We start from the raw sequence: 25,958 nt of genomic DNA, 5'->3' as shown, positions 1-25,958 counted from the left end.
GAGGGGTCAAACCTTTTCTTTTATCACTCTCTTTGTCTCTCTCTTACTCTTGGAAAGTTCTGTGTCTCTACAAACACACTGTGGTCCTGTTAAAAAAAAGAACTTTCACTGATCTCCCCCTCACTATAACTCCATGTTATGGCCTCATCTCACTCTAGGTTGTGATTATTAGCTTCTCTGGAGATCGGACTTTCAACCTCCAATCCTCCTCTTAGTACGTATGGTTTCAGTGCTGCTAATTGGTCATTAGATGGCCATGAAATGCTTGAGAGAAACTGCTAGAAGTACAAAAGATTTTCCCTGGTACTGTGTTGGCTTTATGGGGTCTGTTCAGATGACCGCTCTGTCTGATCCTTTTTTTCTGTAGCTAAGTCGTGAGAGCTTATCTGAAAGGCAGGCTGTTTTGTAGAGAGCACAGCTTTTGAGAAAAAGTTGAGTTATATCTGAGGCACTCTGTGTGTAATGCCGGGGCATAAAGTGTGTTTGGGCTGGACAACAAATTAATTTGGCCCTACAATCTCCAGCAGCAGCACATTACATCTTGAGCCTGCTAGGAGGGTTATAGTGGCCGGCGATGATAAATGAATGTGGCGCTTCCAGACTAATAAAGCAGATTAATATCTAAGTGAAGTACCACTTTGGACCACCGCAGGAAGCAGTCTCACGCTCAGATATCTTGAGTCTAGAATCATTAAACGTTATTTGTGTCTCGTCATATCAGTCGTCATCAAAATCTGACCACCTTCCTGTTATATATTAAAAGAATTGAACTTATGTAACATGGGTCAGAGGTTGACACATACCATCAGCAAAAAGGGAAGTACAATTTTAAAACCATTCATCTTGATGGTGGAGATGGCAAAGGATTATTTATGATCCATTGAATCTGATGATTCATTGGATCTTGTCTTCACTTTCTGTCATTTTAGCTTTGTGTGGTGAAAGTAGTTCTCTTATCTGAAGCTCCCATCAGCTAACTCCCAGAGCGGCTACACCTTTAATCACCTGTCACAGCTGTTGTCTGTTCAAACTTTAAGGAAGCGGATACTGTAGTGGTTCAGGAAAAGTTAGTGTTATCGTATTTATCAAATGTTAGGGATGTGAAAGGTCTACAAAGGCTTGAGGTTTAGGAGTTTGACAGATGCGATGGATAAGATTTGTAAAGGAATGGGCTTGAATAGCTTACTTATTACCTTTTGTATTTTTGTGCAGTCAGTGTTTCAGCATCAGGCTCAAATATCCAATCCCAACATTTTAAAGTTGACCTTAACTGATGGTAAGTTCACTTCTATTCTGAAATCATGCAAAGCAAAAGATCCTGCTGGGACCAATGATGAAAGACTGTGACCATGGTGTTTAAAACCAAAGTTACAACATCCTTCCAGGCCATTTTAATATCCGTAATCACTTTCATGATATTTCTCCCTTACCCTAATTGCATCAGAATAAAAATGCTTTTATGAATTCAGGATGTAAGCATCCACACAAAAAGAAATGAAGATAAATTAGTTTCAACACACATCTAAAACGTATCATCAAAGTTTCTGTACACTTTTCTAATATTGGGTTTGGAGTGGGAGTTAATTTAGACATTTTTGAAGAAATGAAGGCTCAAAGAAAAAAAAAATGCTGTTCAGCTTTGCCTTCTATTCTCCACCTCCGCATGTATTGCAAACTTGCAATGCTACTACAGAAACAGTTACAAGGGTTCCCCAAACAGTAAGTTGAGAGGATTTGAGGGACAGGGAGTCTTTTCACAGGTTTTTTTTTTTCTGCAAACTTGACTATAAAGCCTGTTTACTATTGACATGTACACAAAGTAGTAGTAGTTTATCAAAGTAATCCAGCAGTTTCTCAATCACAATACATCCTGGTACATTTATGCACTCCCAGAACATTTCTGTGAGCTATAGGAAACTCATCTTTCTCAGTCAGTATGGCATGCAAAAAGAAATGAATTGCTTGAATTGGCTACGTTTACAATCAACACTGATTGGACATCCCTGTTTTAAAGTGGTAGAAATTCCTCAGGCTAATTTGTCATTGATTGTCCATTGTCTTTGAAATAAGTACAAGAAAACAAGGATATATATTTTTTGTACTTCCATCCTTTCCCTCTTTGTTCCTGACGGAACTGACAAGGTCAAATAAATGCACCTTTAATTTGCTGAAGTGTAACTGAAGATCCACTCATGCATCACTCTCCCTGTCCCCCGCGGTGCCCTCGCATGCCTTTTTTCATTCCGGCTGATATATTGAGTACCTGCTCTTTTAGAACTCCACTGAGAAGGGAGTGTTGGACAATGTTGAAAAAAAGACACTTATAAGCTCAGGAGAAGACTTTGCAATTATTTTCCCCATTTTATAATTCCTGAGAAAAAACATATTCACTGTTCTTCATCCCGTATTCTCTCACTTGTCTTTGAAGCCTGCTGACGCCCACTGAGGGTATTATGGTTTTTACCTTCACGGTTCACTGATAATTGAGGCGTCTTATGCAGACTGTCCAGTAAAGGAATCTGACAAGGAACTCCTTTGAAACTACAACTCCCAATGAATACCAAATCACACACAGGAGATGGAAGGCTAATTGATGCGATTGATGACTCATTTCATAAACAGCCTGTCCTTTGTCTGAAAGCCTCCTCTGTTTGTCTCCGGAAGATATCTTTGGGATTGTTATAGTTTTCTAGACTCACAATTTGTATTAATAAAAATATCTTTTACTTGTTGTATTGTGAGAGCAAAGAGAAGCCCTGTCCTTGTCTGAACTGTCATTAAGTCACACATTGCACTCTGGTGAAACATTTTGTCGTTTTGGCAGCATGACCTCGTTTAAACTCTGGAACAGTCAGTCACCAAAATTGGCTGCCCCATTTTTGCCAGGATGATTTTCCTCACTCTGATTGCAGTTGCATGCAGTCTCCCATTGTTGTACATCTTAAAAGGAAACCTAAAATCCCTCTCGACAGAGAAATCAAAGTGTTAGACCAAGCCTGACTCTTGGTTTTAGTGAACTCGAAAAAGAATTATGAAACTATGGGCCGGTGGGTGAATTTTCAAGCCGCATCCATCCCTGGTTGCTTATTCTACCTGCTGCAGCTGGGAGGCTGTGTCTTTAATGTTTAAGGCTTGCAGTCTGCAGCGTTCGGTAGACTTGAGTCTGCTCTCTTTTTCCCACAGTCGATTCAGCTCAGCACTGAGCTCTCTGCCTTCTCTTCATCACACCACAGCCATTAGGTCACAGAGCTGCCAGGAAGCGTGTAAAGAGGTCTGAAGGACACAGTGGAACCAAGTGATGCTGCAGGAAGGGAAGTCTGTCAGCTCTTAGGAGTTCTCATGCTGCTGTTTACAGAAGACCAAGGTGAAATATGCATCTATTCTGAAAAGAAACACCAGGATGCTCTCTGGGTGTACGCTCAGTCTTTAAACACTGTGCAGTATCCATAGTATTAATGAATCATATGTCCCTGCTTCTTAGACTGGGTGAAGGGATATCTATCCAGAGTATTTTAATGTTGGAAAGAGCTGAAGGCGAGGCTGAGCCTATGTATTTCCCACTTGTCAGAGAGAAAAGTGGACAAAGAAATGCATTGTCTGTGGCAACTCTGGGGGCCACCTCCCCTCCCCCATTTGAAACTCGTATTAACATTAGATCTTCATCAGGACAAGACCAAATCCAATCATGTCTTATTGTACACTTGAGTATTTACACTGCACATTTAAGACATCCCATTCAAACTTTTATCATACATATTTGGCGCCCTTGAATAGCAAGTCCAGGGTCAGATTTTATTCTCATGAGGTGTAAAAGGGTCCTTGTATCTCCAGAAATATCTTTCAGAAGGATTTCTCTATTGTTTCTGTTAGACATTTATGGTCCCCCCTTTTTTTGGGGGGTTACTTTCATTCATGTGCTTTTCTTTTTACCTCAGCAATCTCCCTGAGGTCTGTTTTTAGACATCAGTCTTCACGAGGTCAGAAGACTAATTTGACCCTTTTTTTTGACCGGTCCCCACACTGTACTAGCATCGAGCTCATCACCTAGACATTTGATTCTCCCCGTTTGCTGCACTGCCTGTGTCTTCACCATCTGGAGTGTTAGTGCGGATTGAAACTGACGGCAGGAATGTTCAAAATATTATCCAGATCTCCTGCATCTCCTGACAGGATCCTGCAGCAAACACAAGCATGGATATCACTTCACTGTCCCCCTGCTCGCTCGACACAACCGCTGTGACCCCCCCCCCCCTCCTCCCTGTGTAGGCTGCCTCTGCACGGTGCCTTATATCTGACGGTCATGTTTTGTTGTCAGTGTCACTCATACATATGGACTGATCAGCGTAGATTTTTTTTTTCCGTCTTTTTATTTTTTTTATTTTTTTGCAAGTGCTTGAGTGCCAATTCTGGGAGATCTGCCAGGCGGCAAACAGCACGGATGCTTTTCTCTCAGAGGGACACAACGGAAATGACAAGGCAATCTCCATTCTGTCAGCATTGCCATGGCAGCACAGGCACGGCTGTTTATCCCAAGGTTAATGGGATGACGCCTGGAACTAAAAGTGCCTTATTGAAAGAAACATGTGCCTGTTTTACTTAAAACAAGTAGACGGCAGGCAGTGGTGTCACATTGCATAGAAGTGAGCCAAAAAACAGAAGGGATTCATAAACAGTGTGGACAATATAAACATCATTCATCTTTATTAGGACATAGATGATAGATAACTCAAAGAAAAGATTATGAAATACGCCAAAAATCATTTCTTCATACAACCTCTGCTTCCATCAATATATTTCTGGACTATTTATCATAGTGCACTCAGATGAAGGGCTTCGTGAATCACTGCAATTACATCGTCGTTGTGTGTTGAGTATTGCCTTTAAACACATCGTACAAGTCTAAATTTATCAAAATAGATCAAGAGAAAATATTCTATGCTTATTCACCCATGTGTACATTTTCCCCATTGGCTGGCGGCCTGGGTACAATGGCCACGTTTTCACACCGTAGTGATGCAGTCAGATGAAACTCATTGCTAGCTGTCAGCTACCCTGAGATTCATTGGGGACAATTACGTGGTGGAAACAAATGCATTTACAATTCATTTTGATCCAGAAGAAACATTTTACCCACAGGTATAACATGAAGAACAGCAGATAGTTATAGAAACGGACTTATAGCTTATATGCACATTTTAATTTTTTTTTGTAAATTTAGCGCACTTTATATCGTCATTGAAATACTGAAAATTATTCAGAACACATTGTTTTGTATTCAGTATACTCAACATCGCACATTGCATGTTTAGAACATATTGTGAAGGCCTACTGAGAGGTAAAGTTTCCTGAAGGTCTGGTTTTTATGTAATATTGTGTTGATTGTACACTCAGGATTTATAATTTTCTACTGTGAGTCAATAATTACTTCTTTTGAATGAGTACTGAAGATTGATTCTGAAAAATGAACTTTCATGACTTCTCAAAAACACTTCAAAGGAGGAAATGATTAACTCAAAGGAAGGCGTTAAAGCTTTCAGACATATTAGCATCGAATCTGTCATGGATTGAACATTTCCCCATTTTCATTTCTGATATCTTTATTTATGTGGTGTTGCTGCCACATAGGCTGAATTGCCTGGAGATGACTGTTTACTGTCATATTCATATAAATGTGTACAGTAAACAGTCAGTGTATACATACACACTGCAAATCCCTGTGCGGATACTTCAAGGACTCCAAACTACACAAATGAGCCACTTTCCCCTCGTCATCTCTTCAAATTATAAGTTGTCCTCCTGCAAACAGCCGAGCAGATGAATCAGTCTTTACTATTTATTGAGGCACTTATGTCCATCTGAGTCCTATCTACTTTCTATGAGTGCTGGGGGCCTGGAGTGTAAATACAGAGCTGCTTCCCATATGAAGCAAGTCAAATTTCTTCCAAAGTAACTGTTGTTTAGTGTCTGTAAAGAGACTGAGGCAGACTTTATATAACACAATCCACAACTGTAACCGGACAATCTAAAGACTCAAACATAAAGTACAACAAACCTTATTTCACAGCCTCAACACATACTGCAGATAGGTTTACAAGCCTTGTAAAATAGCAGTGATGTTGAACAGATATAAATATGTATTTCTTACTACATTGTAGCTTTATTGGTTATAATAATTGAGAAAGAAATTACATATTTTATCATATCTAAGAGCTTCTGTATACAGTTAGAACCAGCTAATGTCCAATAGAGATGTTTTGTTTCCCTTCATATCTTCCCTCGTGATAATTTTACTGATGCCGTTTTGATTATGGGCCAATACCCAGTTTCCCGTCCATCAGCAGTAGTTGAGATTTAAATACCATTAACCTCTCCTGTAATTATAAAATAAACAATATTAGTAGTAAAACACAATGTTGTGGTATTATACTAGCTTTGTTGACATTAAAATAGTAACTAGCATCGCCCTGTGTTGTTTGGTTTTGTCACATGATGATTAGGCTGAATCCTCTTTTTATTTTTACGAAGGTGGAAAATGACAGTGTTGTGTCTTTGCATCGGCTTGTATACATGATGATACATTTTCAAATAATTAAGGCTGTATCTTTGCTCAAAAGTGGTTTCAGTATGAGATCAGCTCCAGTATCAAAGATCTGACTGAAAGTGAAAGTGATGGTCAAAGTGGAATCTGAGGACAATTTCTCTTTATGCTGTCCAATTGCAACTGGTTTCAAAATTCAAACTGACATTTTTTTCTAACCATGACAATAGGTATTAATTCTACTAGCTTAAAAATCAGTACTCAAAAGCCATCTTTTTTTTATACAGTATATATTTTTGGGGCCTTTTGCCTTTTATTGGATAGGACAGCTGAATACAGAGAGACGGGGCATGCTGGGAGGAGAGAGTGAGGGATGACTTGCAGCAAAGGGCCGAGGTCGGATTTAAACCCACAGCCTCCGCGATGAGGACTATAGCCTCTGTACATGGGGCGCGGGACATAACCGCCAGGCTATCCTCGCCCCATATCCATCTTTTATCACTCCTATCTTTTTTTTGAATGACTGAATGCATCAGACTTCAGCACGCAGTCAGAGGTCTTGAACCAGGCTTCAGCACTGCTATGGAGGACATGAGTTTCCTCTTCCACAAACCTAACTGATAGATCCTGCAATTTCTTGTTATATTCCTGGAAAATAGATTGTCATATCATTCAAACGCCACTCATCTTTGTCCGTCATAAATCTATCAAGCTGCCAGTGTACTGCATGGACGACCTGAGAGCGCCAATAAAGATTTTCATTAGAATAAAAGTGGCGTGCAGCTCAGTGTGTGGAGCCGTTTTCACCGAGCCATATGCTGAGTGTGGTTGCACACATGACGCGTAAATGTTTAAATAAATCAATCTTCAACATATTAAAACATTAACTTCATTTTAATTGGTCCACCTCAGCCTTGCAGAGTGGCAGGGCTGCAGTGAGGAAGGCTTAAGCATGAGGATTATAGTCATTCTGATGGATGGCGATGAGACAGATTAATCGACTGCTGTGCAACCCTCACTTATCTGATTTTAGCGCTGCTCCTCCCTTTCTCTTCTTGAAAGGCAGAATTATCTCTCTCGCAGTAAATAGGATGTAATTTGTGTTTTAATGGAAAATTAGCCAAAGATTACACTTTTCTCTTGTAACACTTTGAATAAACTGACCCGGGAAAATGTCTTTGCTTCAGTATACTTTTGTCTTTGTATTTATATTTTTGTATTTAATTTATATGAAAATATTCTATGCTTTGAGTCAACATCCAGTCTGTCTCCGCACAGCCGACCTATGGGCTTCCTTGTTGTTGTGAGATATGTCAGTCACGTTTGTGGGGCTGTATATCTCGGTAACATCTGAAAAAGGTTTTTGTAGTTTACCACAATTCACTTAAGAGGAGAAAGAAGCAAAGCGAGAAAATGGGGCCTGAAATTGCCCACTGGAGAACTGGAATAGTTCTGTGTTTTTTTTTCTTTTTTTCTTATTGTGGTAGCCCATATAGCACACTGTGTGGGTCAGGGGAATGGTACATTTTCAAAGCAACCGGAGGCACTGAACTTCAGACAGCTCTGCCAAAGAGAATATATATTTTCTCCAAACAAAAAAAAATGGGACGGGAGTGAGTCATAACCAATTGTACAACTGCCTCAAGTGTGTACAACTTTATCAACAATATTTCCCCAAACTGTATAAATATCCAGCTTACCCTTCACAGTCGCAGTCTGAGCTTCTAAAAACTGTGTGGATGCAAAGAAAGAGTTTGTCTCTCAAACACCTTCAGCTTGATTCATACATATTATATTATGTAGCATGACCAATACTGGATTAGGTGGATTCTGAAATAGATTTGATGGAACTTGAAAACAAACAAACAGGATACTGTATATCAGGCTGTTGTCATGTGTTCATATAAATACATAGCATTTTAATAAGAACATGGTATGAAGCCCTCAAACTTAATTTAAGAAAATGGACTTTGATACCATTTTTTTAACCAATACACATCATGTGATGATCATCATGTTCTCTGTTAATAAAGTTTCCATATCTTGTAAAATGTCATGTAACTTTTCCATGACGTAAACATCGGCCATGTTGATTTAGACTTGGGCTAAGCATCTATCTCACTGCAAGTCCTTTAACCACTAAAGATGTGTCACTAATGTTAAAATGGCTATCATGCCATTTTTGCAACAAAAAAAATTAAAAACAAACAAAACGGTAAGTGCCAACAAATTGTTAGTCAGAATCCTAATGCAGTCCTCTTTTGCCTGTAGGGTTTTAGTCCTGGTTTTGTCTGTCGCCTGCTAAGGCTAATTCATCAGTTCCACATTTGTTTTAGGTTGCTGATTCTCAGTTAGATTAGATATTTGCAGTAAACTAAAGGGGAGAGTTTCTTTTCACTGTTTGTATAAAATACTTTTGTTGTGGCTTAGAGCTTCAATTTTTAATCAAAGTATTGAATGAGCTAATTGAGTTAAATCCATCCTGCAATAATATTCCTGATAAATGGTCAAAATATGGCAAACTTTCCAGGAAGTGCAAATCGGAAGAGCTTTTAATAGATAAATATGTTTGATTTCTACTTAAAGGCTTAACCATAAAAAAATGTGCACAAAGACCATTTTCTCTTTTAATATGATAAATAATTGCTCAATTTTATATAAATCCCCTCTGCGTATGTATGATTGGCAAGCTTTCTCTCTCTTATAATAAAAGTATTACATTCATAATGGCCTCTGTTCCGGGGAACGGAAAATTTGAGATTTGCTGGTACTGACATATTGGTAGTTCTAAGTCAAGTCCATGACTGACAAATTTAATCCTGCTTGCTAATACAGTCATAAGCAAGGAATGCAGCTCTAATCCATTCACACATTTATATGCAATCCATAATCCTGCATGTGCTGTTTATAAGACAACTGATCTAAGCCACCGGTCAAATCGGAGACATTTCCCAGCTCTGAACATTGTAGACGCTACAATCTAACGACATATTCAGAGGAGAGATGAATGAAACGCATCCTGCTTATGTGTCTGCACACCTCACAGTGCATGTTTATGATGTCCTCTGCTTGACATGCTAAACAGAGATTATTTCAAATGGATCCTAAATCATGCCGTCTTTTTTGAGGTACTCCAGCGCTGTGTCTCTGGCTGCAAAGTGTTTACACACAGCACGACATAAAGCCACCCTTGATTCAGGGTGTTTTAGTAAAAATGAGTTTTCATATTGTTTTTTTTTTTTTTTTTTTTTACGAGCCGGTAGCAAAGTTGCCCAGTATCTGCGGGGAATGGGATCATGAATATTGTGTTAACCCAAAAAAGTTAAAATCCATGCATGCTTCCTTGTTCCCCTGATCCCTCGGCTTTTGTTGTTGCATTGGCCCATTGTACCCGAGAAGAGATCAAGGGGACCCCTGTCGGTTGTGGATTATTCCTTTGTAGAGGCGCCACTGTAGGGGATAGAGGATTAAAAGAGCAGACAGTGGATGGGGATTTTACAGGAAGTTCGTTTGCAGCACACACTGCACATGAATTGTTTAAGTGGAGTATTTTTTATTGAAAAGCCTATTTTATTTTGTTTTTTTGAAACACAACTGAGGCCTAGACCTACATTAAGTCTTCACCCATTTTCAGGCTCAGTTTCAGTAAGTGGTGCAGTTTAAGAATATGCCTCGTTTGGATATTTATATTTATTCATAGTTGGGCAATTAATACTGGAATGGCCTGTGGCTAGATGATGCATTTTGATTGTGTTTATACGTTTTCCCAGCTGTTGGAGAGGTTTGGAGGGCACTTCAGCTAAATGAATATGAAAGTAGCAGAAGCATTGTCCTCTTACTCATAACTTACTGTTTCAGGCATTTATTTTTTTTTTTAAACCTGCCTTTCTGCGGTAGCAGTAATATTTCCCCAGTGTTTCTAATTGTGTTTGTGTTTTAGCCAGAATCCTTAGACAAAGGGGATTTCTGAGGATGAGTCTATGTTTTTCATAAGCTCTTATTTTTTTCCATTTCTGCAGGAAGCCATGGACCTCGAGGCTGGGATGCCTCATACCCAGAATGTGGAGCGAAGAACCAATCACCTGTGAACATTGCAGATGAACAAACTCTGGTTTCAGAGGAATATCAGGAGCTCGTGCTGGAGAAGTTTACCGCTGAGTCATCCAACCAGACCACCATGAAAAACACTGGAAAGACAGGTCTGCTTCACAAAATCTCCTTTAGCCTATAAATCCAATTTAAAAACACTGGCTCTGTGATACTGAAAGAATAAATTACCTATTCTTTGTTAGCTTTAAATGATGTTTAACAGAAGGTTTAACACTCCACATTAACTTCATTTGGCAAAATATAAGACGATGCTTATATTTCTAAATCTTTTTTTGGGAAGAGAGAGTATCCATTAAAACGCACTTCTAGTTATGAATATTGAAATTTGGAAGATTTTAAAATAAGTAAATAGGTGAATCTTAAAAAAACAAGAAGAAAAAACAATTCGTATATGAAGAGCTTTGAATAGAGAATTTGTACTCAAACACACTTACAGATTTTCCGAACATCCAATGTCTAATTTCAAAACCAACTTCTAATAATTAATAAAGCAAATGACTTATCACACACATACAAGCCTTCTTTCAAATGTAGCAATGGTCTCTCTCTCTCTCTCTCTCTCTCTCTCTCTCTCTCTTTCTCTCTCTCTCTCTCTCTCTGTTTCTGTCTGTCTCCCTCTCACTCCCTCGGCATGCCTTGTTTGCAGGAACATTTTGAAGCTCTCTTGATTAACTGCCACTTCAAAATGATGCCACTTTTTCTTTTTTTCAATCAGTTAATCCGCAGACCAGTGGTGTGAAAACCCTGACCTTAATTGATCTCCTCTGCTTTTGGCACAGTTTCTCTCACTGAGGGGTTTCATCTTTTTTTTTTTTGCATTTGATCATAATGAGAGTTGTTAGCCTCCATGACAACCAAGGCCACTGGGACAGCCAAGCGATGCTGCGGGCTGCTTATTTACAAAGATGGAAATAACACGGCTGGCTGTAAATTTGGGCACAAACAGTACAGAGGGAATTTTAGATGGCTCAAACACTGTGAAAATCAGGAAAATGAAACAATATTATCACAAAATATTATCATATAAAAAACTTCCAGAGGGGTCAGCTTAATATTTACATTGGACTTTTTTATTATTTATTTAAATTTAGTTTGACAATAATAGATTATTTTTTGAATGACAATGACATGCAGGGGCGTGTCCAGACTTTTTGTCCCAAGGTGGCCCAACAGGGGCGCTGACTTGTGCAGGGGGTGGCCTGAAGTTTTTTGAAGGATTTTGGGGTGGCAAATAAGATTTCAGGGGTGACCCATGCCACCCCTCTGTACACGCCTGTGACGATATGACAGGACTAGACCTAAATGTCTATTAGAATAAAAATATAAACTGAATAGAAGTTACACAATGAGATTTCTAATACAGAAGGAACTTTTGGATAAACAAGCTGATGCTACCAATATTTTAAAAAAACAATAGCGTACTTTCCCCATCCTTCATGTGAAAGGCTGCCTTTCATCATCTTCATCCGTTAAATCAGCCACAGATGCATTCATGAACTTAGTGAAAGTTATTTATTCTTGCTGGAATCTGTCCTTCATCGTCTGAACACACTTTTGAAGTTTTCAGCCGATGCGTTGTTCTCCAAATAAATCTTCAGCCTTCTGAGTTTCCTTTTGTTTTCACCAACACGACTTGTCTTGTCCTTGATGAATTGTGTTTGCCAAGTCCAATCTTTTCCACGTGCGCTCCTTGACATTTTTCTTGACGTCAAACATTGAATGTGTCTTTGTTGTGATTGTGTGCTTACAAGGCGGTGTTGTCCTTAAGAGCTCTGTAGAGTTCTCTGTCAGCGACACGTATCGCACACCTGACTGTTGTTAACTTTGGTCATGTTTTTTTTTGTTTGTTTTTTTTAGCATTTACTGATGATAATATCTCCCATGTAGGGTCTTTCCTTAATTAAGTTGCATTGTTATAAGCATCATTCACCTCAATGTCGAGAAAGTGAGCTTCAAGTTATAAATATTTAGTCTCATATTTGTGACTGTTAATCAGAAGTGCTCCAGGGTACAACATTTATCTAATACATGTAAAATATGGCAATCATATGTTGTGATTCCATGGGTTTTCTTTTTTTTTTTCCTATAATCAGTCTCAGGGAATGTATCTGTCTCTCTAGCTGTTAAATGCTCAACTATAATTATTTGTTAAAGGGGTTGTAAACCACGAGTTTTATGAAACAAATATATTTGCTAAAATCACAAAGTCTTCAGTAAGGGTTGATTTAGTAATAACACATGAAACAATAGCATAAAACAAAAGCTTGCACACTTACTCCATGATAATTTAAACCTGACAGGACCCGAAGGGGTTTTTTAAAATTCAGAAAAATATTTCATAGCTGCTTTTAAGTAGATATTGGACATGATTAATAAACACACAGGGTATTTACTGATTGGATGTTATTTTCAGCAACCTTGCCCTAATAAGCATTGGCTGTGTTCATCAGCATGCATGGCCGCTTCCCATAGTTTTCTTTTCCAATGCTGCCAGTAGGGGCTGCTGAAGTCGAAAAGTTCAAATTGTGAACAGAGGGGCTTTAAGAACCTGCGTTCTATTTAAGATTCCGAGTTGTAATTAAGAAACGGAGCGACTAGATCTTAAAAGTTCATGGAGATTGATTTCACAACGTTCCCTCGTGCCTTGATCCACTTTGAGATCGGGTTGATTGGCCGCCGTTCAAGCTGCGGCCCTCAACAAAACATTTCTGAGTGAGAAGATTTCAAACAACTCTGGACCGAATTCATGAGGAATCGGAAGACCCCAGAGACATCCGCATTGATCAAGGATTTACTTTCACACACACTCCCCATCTTTGGCTGGCTGTGATTCAAGGTCTTTTTGGCTTAGCTTCTAATTCCAGCTCTACTGTTGGAGGGTTCAAACACACTCAGGGCCGCATAGCTAATGAAACTCCCAGGGCCAGTCAGCATCCCCCTTTCCTTGACTTGCCTTGTGTTTGCAGACAGGATTACACCACTTCAACGACTGCAGCAACAGAGTTTATTACCATCACTGATAGTATGTGTGTTCGCAAACCGTTGCACATTTATAATCATGGGAAAAACATTTTTTTTTTAATGCTTTCACTGTTTGGAAATCTCCTGCATCTAAGACCTTTTCCTTCATACTGTTGGCTTAAGCAGCACTGGCACGTTAATTCTGCTGGCAGATTCTTTCTTGCCTCACGACAGGCACTTAACTCAACCCCCATCACACAAGGTTCTCCTCTCTTTACATCTCTTCGTCTCATTCTCTCATTTCCTTTGGATCCAACACCTCTTTACATTTCTCTCTGTATTGTTTTACTCACCTTAATTTCATCCATTGTCTCATCATGTCATCCGTGTTTGCTTGCACAGATGCTCATCCTCTTGGTTTTCTGATTAAAAGTGAGCTGTTGTTATCCAGAGAGGCTGACTACAGTAAATCCCCCTGTAACGAGGAGGGATCAGCCGACAGTTCACTGGCTCTAATCTGGCTAATGATGTCAAATTCTGACATGGTAAAGGGTTATAGATACACGAACATGTAACCTCAGCCAGGACAGCAGAAGGATGATAATCTGCCCTGTCATGATGCTGTTTTTCGATGCCATGGAAAAACTGTAAAACAGCTTAAATCCACCCTAACATGACACTGCTCAGCATATCCACGACTGCTGTCTTCCCTCACAGCAGACAGGCTGAACTTTTAAGGTGAATCCAAAATATGATTATGTAAAAGCCTCATAACAGCAGTGACATGTGTTTTAAACTCAGGAGGAGAATTATAAAGTCCCTGACAAATTGTTAAATATCTTTGACCTTTAAAAGAAACGCAAATGAAACTAAAGTTTTTCATGAGTACGAGGTGGTCAAGGAGAGAAAAGAATGATATTTCTCTCTTCAAATAGGAGACATTTGGAGATGCTTGACTTTGTTTAGGAGATAGAAACAACTTACGGCCTTGATGTATCCTCTGTGGTAAAATGGAACATTTTGGTCAAATTTCTTTGAGCTTATTCACATTACTAAAAAAATAATTAGAATTTGAGTTCTTGATGGGGGAGCCTTAAGCTGCAGATTTCTAAGGATGGACGGAAGGAAGGTTTCTTCACATCCTGAATGCAAGCTTCTAATAGGCAGGTAAGAAAACAATGGAAACAAATGAATACTGAACACATTTGGGAGTATAAGTACATCCTGGTTATTAACTTGATGGCAAGCTCGAAGGAAAGAGCTTTTTTTAGTTTGTATTTCAGCTCCCACAGATGAGACCAAAGCTCTCATAGTGCTGATGTTTGGAGGAAATGCTAACAGAAATGAAATAAGCATATTCCCATAGCAAATTTCTAGTGATGGAGACCTCTAGCTATGCGAGCAGGTGCTTGTGAGAAGATAAATCTCACATTAAAAGCTACAAAATTGCAGAAATATTTTCATATAAACATCAAAGCCTATTATGGACTCCCAAGCTCCTGAAAATAGAATATAACTCGCATCGATTTTCATTCATTCATTAAATAACTTGCTAACTCATTCTCTTGTGTGTAATGACAAATTAATGTCCGCGTATAAAAGTGGCATGGTAAAACAAAGTACTGCGAGGACCACAGAAAGAGATCTTTTAGACATAGACGTCATTGAAGAAACGTTCACACAGCAGAATTATTAGTGAATGTCTTTCATCAGAAGCTTCTTTGATTCTAGTTTCTGTCTGACCTGCCATTCTCTAACGTGACAGTTATCATTTGTTGTCCAAGGACTGTTAAATTAATGCCTTGAGGTTATATTTGAACAAAATCAATCGAACACCTATTAAATTCAGACAGAGTTTGAAACACAACGACAAGTACTGAAATCAAACCACAGCTGCTGAAAATGACCGGAAACTTGGCGTGGAACATATAGCTTGTTATACAAAATTGCACCCTCATGTTTGGAGAGTTGGACTGTGTGCCCATCCAATCAGGAAGTTCAGTAAAGCAGCCAGAAAGACAAAATGATGGCGTTTGGCATGGTAACTTGAGTCAAACAGACAGAGGTGGGCCCAGTTAATCAAACATTTCAGCTTTTTGCGATGTCAAGAGATTTGAGTTATTAAGAGGCCATGATGACATAGAAAACTCAAAATTACACGTGTCTGTTTTAAAACTCTACAAATAATATAAACTGTTTAGTTATATCACCTCCCAGTGGGCCATCAGTGTGTTTTCTCATTATCACCATTATTTAGACCTCTACTGTGTGTAAATATTAACACACAATCTACCAATCTGTCAGACCAACAACAAACAAACAAGTCTTTTTTTATTCATGTTTCTTACCCTCTGAAGTTCTACTGTACTGCTGCAGTGGTCCCCACAATCCATAGCTAGTTCAAGATTTTATCAAGATTCAAGATTCAAGATTTAACACCTTACATCCACAAAGTCTCACAGATTGATTAAAAATACCCACTTTTTGTCACTAATTTCAAATGTATTCTCAGTACTAATTAATGTACTCTGAGCAATTATGACCCCTAATTCACTGTTCCTAGGCTGCTATAGCCAATGAGAGCCTGAGTAGAAACGGTTAAGTTTTAACAGCTTTCCTAGATGGCCTTGTCTCGTTTGTGGAGTGTAATGTTGTCCGTCTTTTTATTCAGCCTAAAATAAATCCAGTTTTTTTCTGATTCTACAGGGTTTCCTGTTTGATATTTTTAATAACAAACTGCACAGAAACCGAAGTGAATAATATGAACACAATTGAATTTGAATGCCTTACTTAAGGTTTTTAGATAATGGAGTTAACAAAGAGGAAAAAGTGTTTTAGATAATAGACATGAAATTGAATCGGGGTACTTTTTTTTATTTTTGCTGCCTTAGTATACATGTACTTAATTTCTTTTCTGTGTTTGAGTCCAGCGTTCTTTTTTTCCTCCTTCTGTCTCCAGTTGCTGTTCTCCTGAAGGATGACTACTTTGTAAGAGGGGCTGGGCTACCGGGCCGTTTTAAGGCTGAGAAGATGGAGTTTCACTGGGGCCAGAGTAATGGATCAGCAGGCTCAGAACACAGCGTAAATGGCAGACGGTTCCCTGTGGAGGTAAAGCATCCTGTCACTACAACACACTCTGAAATATGGGGCCTGGTGCTTTGGCTCTGAATGTTGGAGCCTGGAAAGCTACTGTTGCATAATGATATGAGATTTGTGTAGGCTTTGAAAAACTCATCCTCAGCTGTAAGGAAAATCAGATCTTTGTTGGAAAATATAGAGTTAATTCAACATGGTCAAATGCTTTTGAAGTAATCTGTGGCCTTCAAAAGATGCTGAACGTACCTCAAATGTAAGTGAATCGAAACAAAAACAGCAGCTTCCTTAACAAAGTCATCTCCAAAATGAAATGTGTCAGTAGGTATAAACATAATAGCCATTTTTTAAAGTGAGTTGCATTGCATCTAGTAGGACGAGAGGATATTTTACTCTGAGCTATAAAAACTCTACTTCACTGTATTGACTTATATGAGTAAGTACGGACTAAAGTTACGGACTTCCTCATAAGATGTTTCAATGATAAAAACTATAATGTGTGTAGTGTAATCTTCAATAACAAGTTAATTTTAATTTTACTGTTTGAAAGAAGGACTTATCTCTGCTCATGGAAAACAACAGCAGGAGTACAAAACAAAGTCATCACTCATTTCTAAGGGATGTAATCGATCACAGAGAACACACAGCCGACACCAAACAGCCGGTAAAACCCTGCCCCTCCTCGTCCTCCAAGTCATCCCACTTTTCCAAACGATACACTGGACAACTGCTCTATTACCAGGAAAGCGTGGGTGGCTTTGTGTGTACGTGTATCAGAACATGACCTAATGACCTGGCTAAATTCAGAGGTTAGATAACTATTGGTTTGTGCCTGTTGCTGTCCAGATTGTGTATTTCTGTTATGATTCAACCTTTCAAACTACAACAGTGCAACCCTGTTTCCACCAAGCGGTCAGGTTTGGTTCAGTACAGTTTGGTACAGTTGGGTACGGTAAACCCTTGCTTGAGTTTCCACAGCCAACTGTACCCTTACACATCACAAAATCACATCGGTGTGACATAGTGTAGACAGCCAATAAATTCAACAAAAGAAGAAGAATGTAAACAAAAATCAATGATTTCTAGGAAAGTCTGCATCTGACAATAGCTGCAAATAACAAAAAGCAGCCTTGAAATGACTCTCTCCAACTCCACAGTATATTTTTAACAGGGTGCGTTTTTTGTTTGTCCTTCATTACCGCTAAGAAGATTCTTTCTACCAATCAACCGACTGCAGTGTGTCTAGCTCCAACTTTTAGGGTCGGCTTGGTACGCTTAGCACCCCAACAGAAGTATACCAAAAAAAAAAGAGGATGGTACTGAGAAGTTATTTTGGTACCAGTCCAAAATTTGACAGTGAAAATAAATGTGTTCGTTACCGAACCAAACTGAACCGGACCGCTTGGTGGAAACGGGGCTTTAGAACTTCTGTTCAAACTAGAATAGTTTGAAACTATGCAAAGCTGGTGCAACCCGGTACTGATGACTTTTATCTCATCTGTAAAACTTGAGTTAATGTCTTTTTGATTATGAAATGTCACATAATGACACACAAGTTTAGCTGAAAACAAAGAGCCAATAAACTGTCAGTAATAAAGACAATCAGAGAAAAGAATCAAGCATTCTTAGGACTGATATAAAAGGTATTGAGTGTGAAACCTTTAAGTCATTTTTAAGCCTGCTTACCGATTTTTTTGTCTTTTTATATCCAGCAGAGAAAGAGTTATTATTGTCTTTCCACCTTTTTGTTGTATTATTTAAAATGAATGTGCCCTTCTACATGTACTGTGTTTTGATTAAATCTTTATTTTTACTCATTCTATTGTTAAAGGTTAATATTTAGTGTGAGCTTATCAATGTCTTAAAACCACTCTTGCTGTTCTAACATGTTCTTTGGAGCCCTTTGCTCTGCAGGCATGCCTTTTTGACTCTGAATGGCTGAGTAATTAGATTTATTTTTGACACATCATTTTGTGTTCAGCGTAGTGTTAAAGGGCAGCGGATTATATACAGCCATTATAAAGCTGTTGTGCATATGGCTCTCTTTGATGGCAGGCTTCTAAATGAGACGATGGAATTCCCTTTAATGACCAATTTGGAAAGCTGCTTGGGAAGGGGGAAAAAAGCTGAGCAAGAACAAGAAAATGATGCCCTCCAGATGCATCATTTAAAGATGTGAAGTATAGATTTGCAGCTTAGCATATCACTGTGTGTACTGAGAGGTTTGAATCAACCTCTCTGTCAAGGAATGCAGAGTCTGAAATGTAAAAAGGTTCATGCTCTTTTTTAAATTCTGCAATACTCCCACCAACAGCGCTCTATGTAAGAAACAACAATCACTGATGAAAGAGAAGCAAAACTTTGGGAGAGAATAGAAAATAAAAAGAGTTCAGAAGCTGAAACATGTCTTAAAAATAATAAAAGGTGTTATATTAATAAAGAAGGAAAGTAAGAGTTACCAGTTAAAAGGTTTTACGTACGTACACAAACAAGCATCATCATCGGCCGCGAAACACTGGAGAGAGAGAGAGAGAGAGAGAGAGGGTGGGAGATAATTGGGAGAGAGAGAGAGAGAGGGGGGGAGAGGGAGAGAGGAATGATATAGAGGAAAGGAGCCACAGGTCAGATTCGAAACCCAGGCCGCGGCTTCGAGGGCTACAGCCTCTGCATCTGAAAGTACAATATACCCCTTTGATATTTGAAAAGGAGGAGATAAATAGAAATTAGAGGAAATGTGTTTCTGAATGATACACATTATGATACAAATGTAAAGTAAGGTTCAGCCTAACATTCTTTATTCGCCCATTTTCCTTTCAATTATTTCATCAATAAAGCAATTGTTTGCTTGCCCATAAATTGTCAAATTAGACGAGAAATGAATGATTGATCGTTGCAGCTACAAGTAAACCTTGACCACTTTAATGTAAAAGATAAATGTCATGTACATGGTGATATAATCTAAACCTATCCATGTTTAGAAATAATTGGTACATGAACTTTCAGATTGATTTAAAAGAACACATTTGGAAGGTTCAAAAAGAAAAAAAAAGGCTTAATGGTTGTTCTGAAGAGGTCTAAGTCCGACTAAAAAGGTTGCTTTAGTTAATTTATGCCACTTTTCTGGCACATGAAATTGGATGTTTAAATACATGGTAGCGTGAATGAAGCTCTGCCATTTAGCTGCAATGACGTTTGGTACATCCTTTTCAAAAATGGCTGACTCTCTTTCTAGGTATCAATTTCTCTGTTAACGTGCATGTCAAGAACATGCAGACCTGATAGGACTGACTTGACATGCATGATTTGGATTGAGTGACACCATGGAGAGAAAATTAGTCACACATAGTCGTGGAAAATACAGTAATCTTGACCTCTCCTGCAGGAAGTACAAAGAGGAATATTCCAGCAGCTGGGTATCCGTTCAGATATTTCCTGTTAAGTAAATACTGTATATGTACGTGGTGCGCAGTGGGAGATCAGTAAATTATTCTCTTTTACAACAAGTCAGCCTACCGTATATGAAACATGATGTGCTATATCCAACTAAGGGACCACAGGGAGAAAGAGTGGAATCAAATGACAAATGGTGGAAAAGGAAACATAGTTATGCAGCATGTAGCCTTTAGCCATTTAGATTCCTCACCCAGCATAATGTAAAAATTCTCATTTTTCATAGTTATGCATTTACAGAATTTAATGCATCAGAAATTGTATTACATTTGACATCACGCGTACAGAAAAACTTGACCTTTCTGTAAATGTTTGTTTTTGATAGACGCCGGGATCTTAGAGGTTGCCTTTTTGTTTTCTTGGGTGGATTGTTTTTGTTCCTAGCGAGCCGAGCAGCTTGACCTTGGAGGTTTGGCTCCCGGGCTTATTTGTCTCTGCTAAACAGAAACAGTTTTTTCAATCTGTTGTCTAATTATCCCTCAACTCCAAATGAGTCACTTTCCGCCCTAAGTAGCTTGTATCACACTACATAAAGCTTTTATTTTTACAGTGGGGAGAAAAAACAACAACTCAGTGTTTATGCCACCTACCCAGAAGCTGGAAAACATGCACAAATATAGTCCACACGAATATAAAAAAGGTGGGTGAAAGGACGTCTTCAATGAGCTGTATCATAGAGCCTCTCTGCTTTTTGTCACCCTGTCGTGTTAAAAAACAAAACAATGTATGGGCTGCTCGGCCTGTGGCTCCTGAGCTTGACATTAATCTAACCCACAGACTTTTTGGTGGGAGTGAAGTGGGGGAAATCGATTGATGGACCACCTGTTTGCTCAAACAGCATAATGAAAAATGAAACAGTGGATTTTTTTTTTCCCTTGCCTGAGGGTACCATAAGGAGATCTTTTCTGATCATAAATTAGGGTGTCACTAAGGTTAGATTAATTATACATGGAATACAAATCACACCTTAGACGTGTGGGCGTTTGCACACAGTACTGCAGATGTAGGAAGTGTGAGGGTGGGTTCACAGTACCTTACATAACAAACACAGTATAGCTCCAGTGGAACTGAGAGTACATGTTCAGAAGGAAGTTAATTAACGATACACAGTAAGCGTCTCAGGCTAATGGTGATGGATATGACGACTGTGAGAGCGCAACACACTGTGACTTTAGAAAAAATCCATGGAAAAAGAAGTATCTCTATTGTGCAGTTAGTATCAGTGATTCTGTTCCATCTTTATGTGATGTTGTCAATTAGGGCTGAGCTCCCAGGGTTAGCTTTAGGAATGACACGTGTTGATTAGGGGCGACTCTGACTAGTAACCTTACATTTTGTGATACAGCTTGTATGTGCTCTCCACCAGTCTTCCACATTGCTGCTTGGGGGATGTTCTGCCACTTTTGCCGCATGCTTGGCTTGGCTTTGTCTGATGGCTTTGTCAGGTGTTCACCAAATCAGTGCCTCAAGAAGTAGAACGAGGTGTGGCTGTGTTGAAATCCAACAGACCGTGGAAGAGAACGTCTTCCATGCATGTAGAGATGCTGATTTAAGGAATTTTGGAGTGGGTTCTTAAAAAAAAAAAAAAGTATTAATTTGTATAATCTTGATACGTTTAAACACAAGTATTCTGTTTAAAAACCAATTTGAACTTGTTTTTTGTTGCATTATTCACAGTCTGACATCATCTACCGACTCTCATTTTCTGCAAATAAAAAACTTAAATGAGAATATTTAATTCAAAAGTTTGGAAGTGTCTAAAGTGTATACAAACAGTGCACCAGTCATGTAAGATGTTACCTTCAGACTATTAGTAAAATGTATCTATCCAATTTGGCTTGGTTCCATTCACCCATGTTAATAATAGGGCAACTTAAGAATGTAAAGTCAAAACATAAACTGCAATATTTCCCTTATTATTTGTGCGTTCACATTGTAGCCAGCACTAAGCTGTGCTTTGGTCATTTCAGATGTACTTGCATGTTTTCCTTTGCTATCCTTAATCCTCTGCCAGGTCTCTGTAGATTTAGTTTGTATTTGCAGTTTCACCAACTGCACAAATCTTGTGACATTTTATTCCTCTTGACTACAGTGTTGTGAGAATTTGTATGTGCTCAGGTGAACGGAGAGTCCCACTGTGTTAAAAAGACACATTAAAGCCGGTAATAATAAACTGCTTCAGAGGCAGGGTTTTTCTAAAGAATAAAGAAAAACAAACGGGAGGTGTACATTTGTGCCGCTGTGATTCATCTCGGATCTCTCTGTGCACTAACTTATGTCTTGTAGTTTTCTTGTCTTGCTTCAATATCTCGACGTCTTGGGAAATCACGGCAAACATGACTTTGTTTTTCACCTGTTTGTGCTTAAATGGAACTTGGGAATGCAGAGCAGCTTTGAGCACTGCTGTTTGCACTCACTTTGTGCCCAGGAAAAAAAAAATGGAATAAATTTAGATTAAAGAAGGGCTCTTGAGGTGTGGACAGCGTGGGCTCTCAAAAGAGAACTGGAGGTAAATTATGAAGCTCAAATAATGTTTTGTTGTCTTTCCGTTTCCTCCTGTTTCCCTCCGCTCTCTTGCAGTATGGTAAATTTAGCACAGACAAAAATACAAACATGTACGAGTGTGTCTGAATGTTTTAAGAGAGCTTTAAGATTGGTCAGGCCACCTGTCCGTCCCGCTTAGAATCAACAAGGCTCAGTGATATGTGTGCGGATGTGAATGGAGTTTACTCCACTGAGGGGTTCTGTGTCAGAGCTCGCAAACACGCAGTGAAATCGAGCGTGCAGTCAAGTGATTCAAATCTCTTTTGGCAACATTTGGTTTTTATTGGCTACTGTGCACTCACAAGTGTCTAATAATTGAATATCACTGATTTATATTTAGTTTATATTTATTAATTTTTTTGGCTAGAGTGCTGTTAACAAAGGCGGGTCACATGAGCCCATGTCAGTGAGTAAATGAAGCCGGGGGGGGGGGGGGGGGCTAGCTTGATTGTGTAATGTAGTTAATAACGTCTGAAGGCTGATGAATGGACACAGCTCTTTCTTGCTGAGTTCTCAGATGACAAAATTGAAGTTCAATTAAAGGCAGCCGTTAAAGGACACTGATCGCTTAAATATCCCTAAATCATCTGGATCGAGTCATTTTGTACTGCTTAAACCTGTAGTGAGCATTAACCGATATATCCTTACTTAACCTCTTATATAAATGTTCTTTTTGCATCTTTCATGAGCACAGCCAATAATGGCTGCGGGTTCCTTCTCCGTGATTTGCTCTGGGGAAAAAAAGTAGAAAAGCGAGTCTACCCTTTAATTAAATCAACGTCCAGGACCTTCTCCTTATTGCCAATTAACTTGGTTCAGTGACATGAAAGGCTTTTTCATTTTAAAGAGCCTCGACACAGCAGGATGATTGACAGTTCCAATTGCTACTTTTGGAATCATTTGCTGATTTTGATCAGCATGACCATTATATGTCTGCTTTTAAAAACGCACAGAATGAAATGCTTTTTTTTTCTTTTTTTTTTAAATGGAAACCAGAGCCATGACAGGTGTATGATGTATTTTGTGTGTGATGGTTTTCACCTTTTATTAGTGCATCCTGAGCTTTGTGATCCTGTGGGGGATTTGAGGTAATTGGGAGCACTGATTAAAAGGCTTGCATTCTTTTAGATCTCAGCACAGGAAAAGAGCACAATCCCCTTCGTTCTTCCTCTCGTCCTGCTCGTGACTGTCTCTGCGAGGACAGTCGCCCTGAGGAATGGGATGCTGTATTTTCTCCAGCATCCTCCAGGAGTGGCAGAACACAAAAGGGAACGACACAGATTATGGGAGATTTATGAGAGTGATAAATACACCGTCTTTTATGCCCCTCAAAGCAGCTTTTCATCAGTTCTTGAGCACTGTGTCACAAGTGATTGATGGCAGGACCGTCCGTTCTCCTTGTCCACTCCTCAAGCTGTTTATGCTCTGTTTCCCATCCCAGATGCAGATCTACCTTTACAACTCCGATGACTTTGACAGCCTCAGCGCTGCCATCAAGGAAAGACGCATCATCGCTGCTATGGCCGTCTTCTTTGAGGTAAAGTATAACCAGGGCTCAAGGTCAACACAAATTTAATCTAAAGACTTTTACTAGCACAACATTTTCTTTGTACAAGTAGCACTGCATTAAGAATAGCATGTGCTGTTTGTCAATCCACCACTTTGATCAACACTGAAATATCTTAACTCTCAAACGGATGGGTTACTATAAAACTTGAAAAGATGTTCCAATAATATTGTTCCGTCACAATAGCATTCCTGGTCCCTAGATTTGAGTTTTGACTGGTATCCCTTTTATAGCAGTGAAAAGAATTTATAAAAAAATGTGTTGAAAATCACACATTGCAACATTTTGCCATCTTTAAATATAATTCGCTATAACTGTCCTTTAAGAATCTGTTAACACGACAGTAAAAATTACAGGTTGATTTCTTTAGGGGGGTACTTTCATTATGGTATCAGGGTTAGATTTGTGCATTGACTGCTGTACGTAAAACATTTTATGAGGCAGATTCTGAAACTGGTATTGGTAGTGGCACTCTAAAATTTTGGTAACAACTGTCATGAAAAAATAAAAAAACGAGCATTTCGAACCAATGGTCCTCATTAGATTATAGTTTTTGTTAAAAATAGGGGCCAATCCTTGTTGATCCCAACGCCAATAGGCTCATAGCCACTGATGATCAAACATTCAATACGCACCAACATGAAAATAAAGAAAGTTTTACAAGAAACACGTTCAACTACAACCATTCTTATCATCAGAGTTGAATAGTCATTGTGAACATGCCGGTGCCTTTTGTCAGCCTCACACAGCTGTTGACATAGCTCCTGACTCTTGTGAAATATTCTTTACACTGCTCTTTTGAGACAATCAGTTTTAAATGGCTCTTCGTTTAGTGTTTAGTGGCATTGACAAAATGGAAAAGGCCCTTTTTTATGGGCTGATGAAATAACTGTAAGAAATCAAATTCTTCTAAGTGTACAAAACCAAGGTCAAGATTGATGAATTATAACTTGCAGATTAGAAGAAGTCTTAGTTGAATTACTTGGAATTATAAAAGACCTGAAGAAGCCACACAGAGAGGATTGTTAATTTTAAAACTGGCCGGTAATTGATGGATTCTGTCAAAAATGATCTTTGGCGCATGTATTGTTAAAGCAGAGTTTTTCCTTCACCTAGCAGCTGATTCTTTTTTCTCTTCCTCGGCATGTTGCAGATTGCTTACTGAGATAGTACAAATCGTCCCCTGAAAGGTCGGCACACATAAGCTCTTAAATGGACGAGCGCAGACCTAATTTCTGTTAAAAAAACAGCAGCGATTTATAAACCGTGTGAACGCACACACCAGCAGCCCTGACAACTTCAGGGTGCCGCTCCATGTTTCAAACTTAATTTCTATTAACAGTATGTTTGCGGTTTCCGCATTGGTAGGTGATCAATGCGGGCTGACACCAAGCTTAATGGTGTACAGGAAGGGGTCAGCTCAGTGCAGAAGAGGGAGGCTGGAACGGGGACACAGGTGTTATGAAATGTAGGTCTTCTCTCAGACAGTGATAAAACCGTGTGTGTACGAGTACCTAAATGGCTCCGCTGGGTCCTGACAGTCCTATTGCTTACTACAATTAGCACCACCATACACAATCCGCTGAACAGCAGTTTACAGCGCGAGGAGGGTTTTTAAGCAGGCACACACACCTTGGCTCAGATTTACCATTTCTAATCAATGAGGAGAGTTCTTCCTGTTGTCCCCAAAGGCCT

At 39.0% G+C, this 25,958-nt stretch overlaps 1 protein-coding gene across 1 annotated transcript in view; it reads left to right on the top strand.

Moving 5' to 3' along the window:
* Nucleotides 1-25,958, top strand: part of ca16b (carbonic anhydrase XVI b) — a 97,961-nt gene that overhangs the window by 36,570 nt on the left and 35,433 nt on the right. Inside the window, exons 3-5 of the mRNA XM_061042950.1 lie at nt 10,558-10,737; nt 16,569-16,717; nt 24,138-24,233. Coding sequence (XP_060898933.1) covers nt 10,558-10,737; nt 16,569-16,717; nt 24,138-24,233 — 425 coding nt within the window. The remainder of the gene's footprint in view (nt 1-10,557; nt 10,738-16,568; nt 16,718-24,137; nt 24,234-25,958) is intronic.

Source organism: Labrus mixtus, chromosome 7 (genome assembly GCF_963584025.1).
Source record: "Labrus mixtus chromosome 7, fLabMix1.1, whole genome shotgun sequence".
Classification (NCBI taxonomy): Eukaryota; Metazoa; Chordata; class Actinopteri; order Labriformes; family Labridae; genus Labrus; species Labrus mixtus.
The sequence above is the reverse complement of the archived record's forward strand: the minus strand, read 5'-3'. Positions and strand labels throughout refer to the sequence as shown.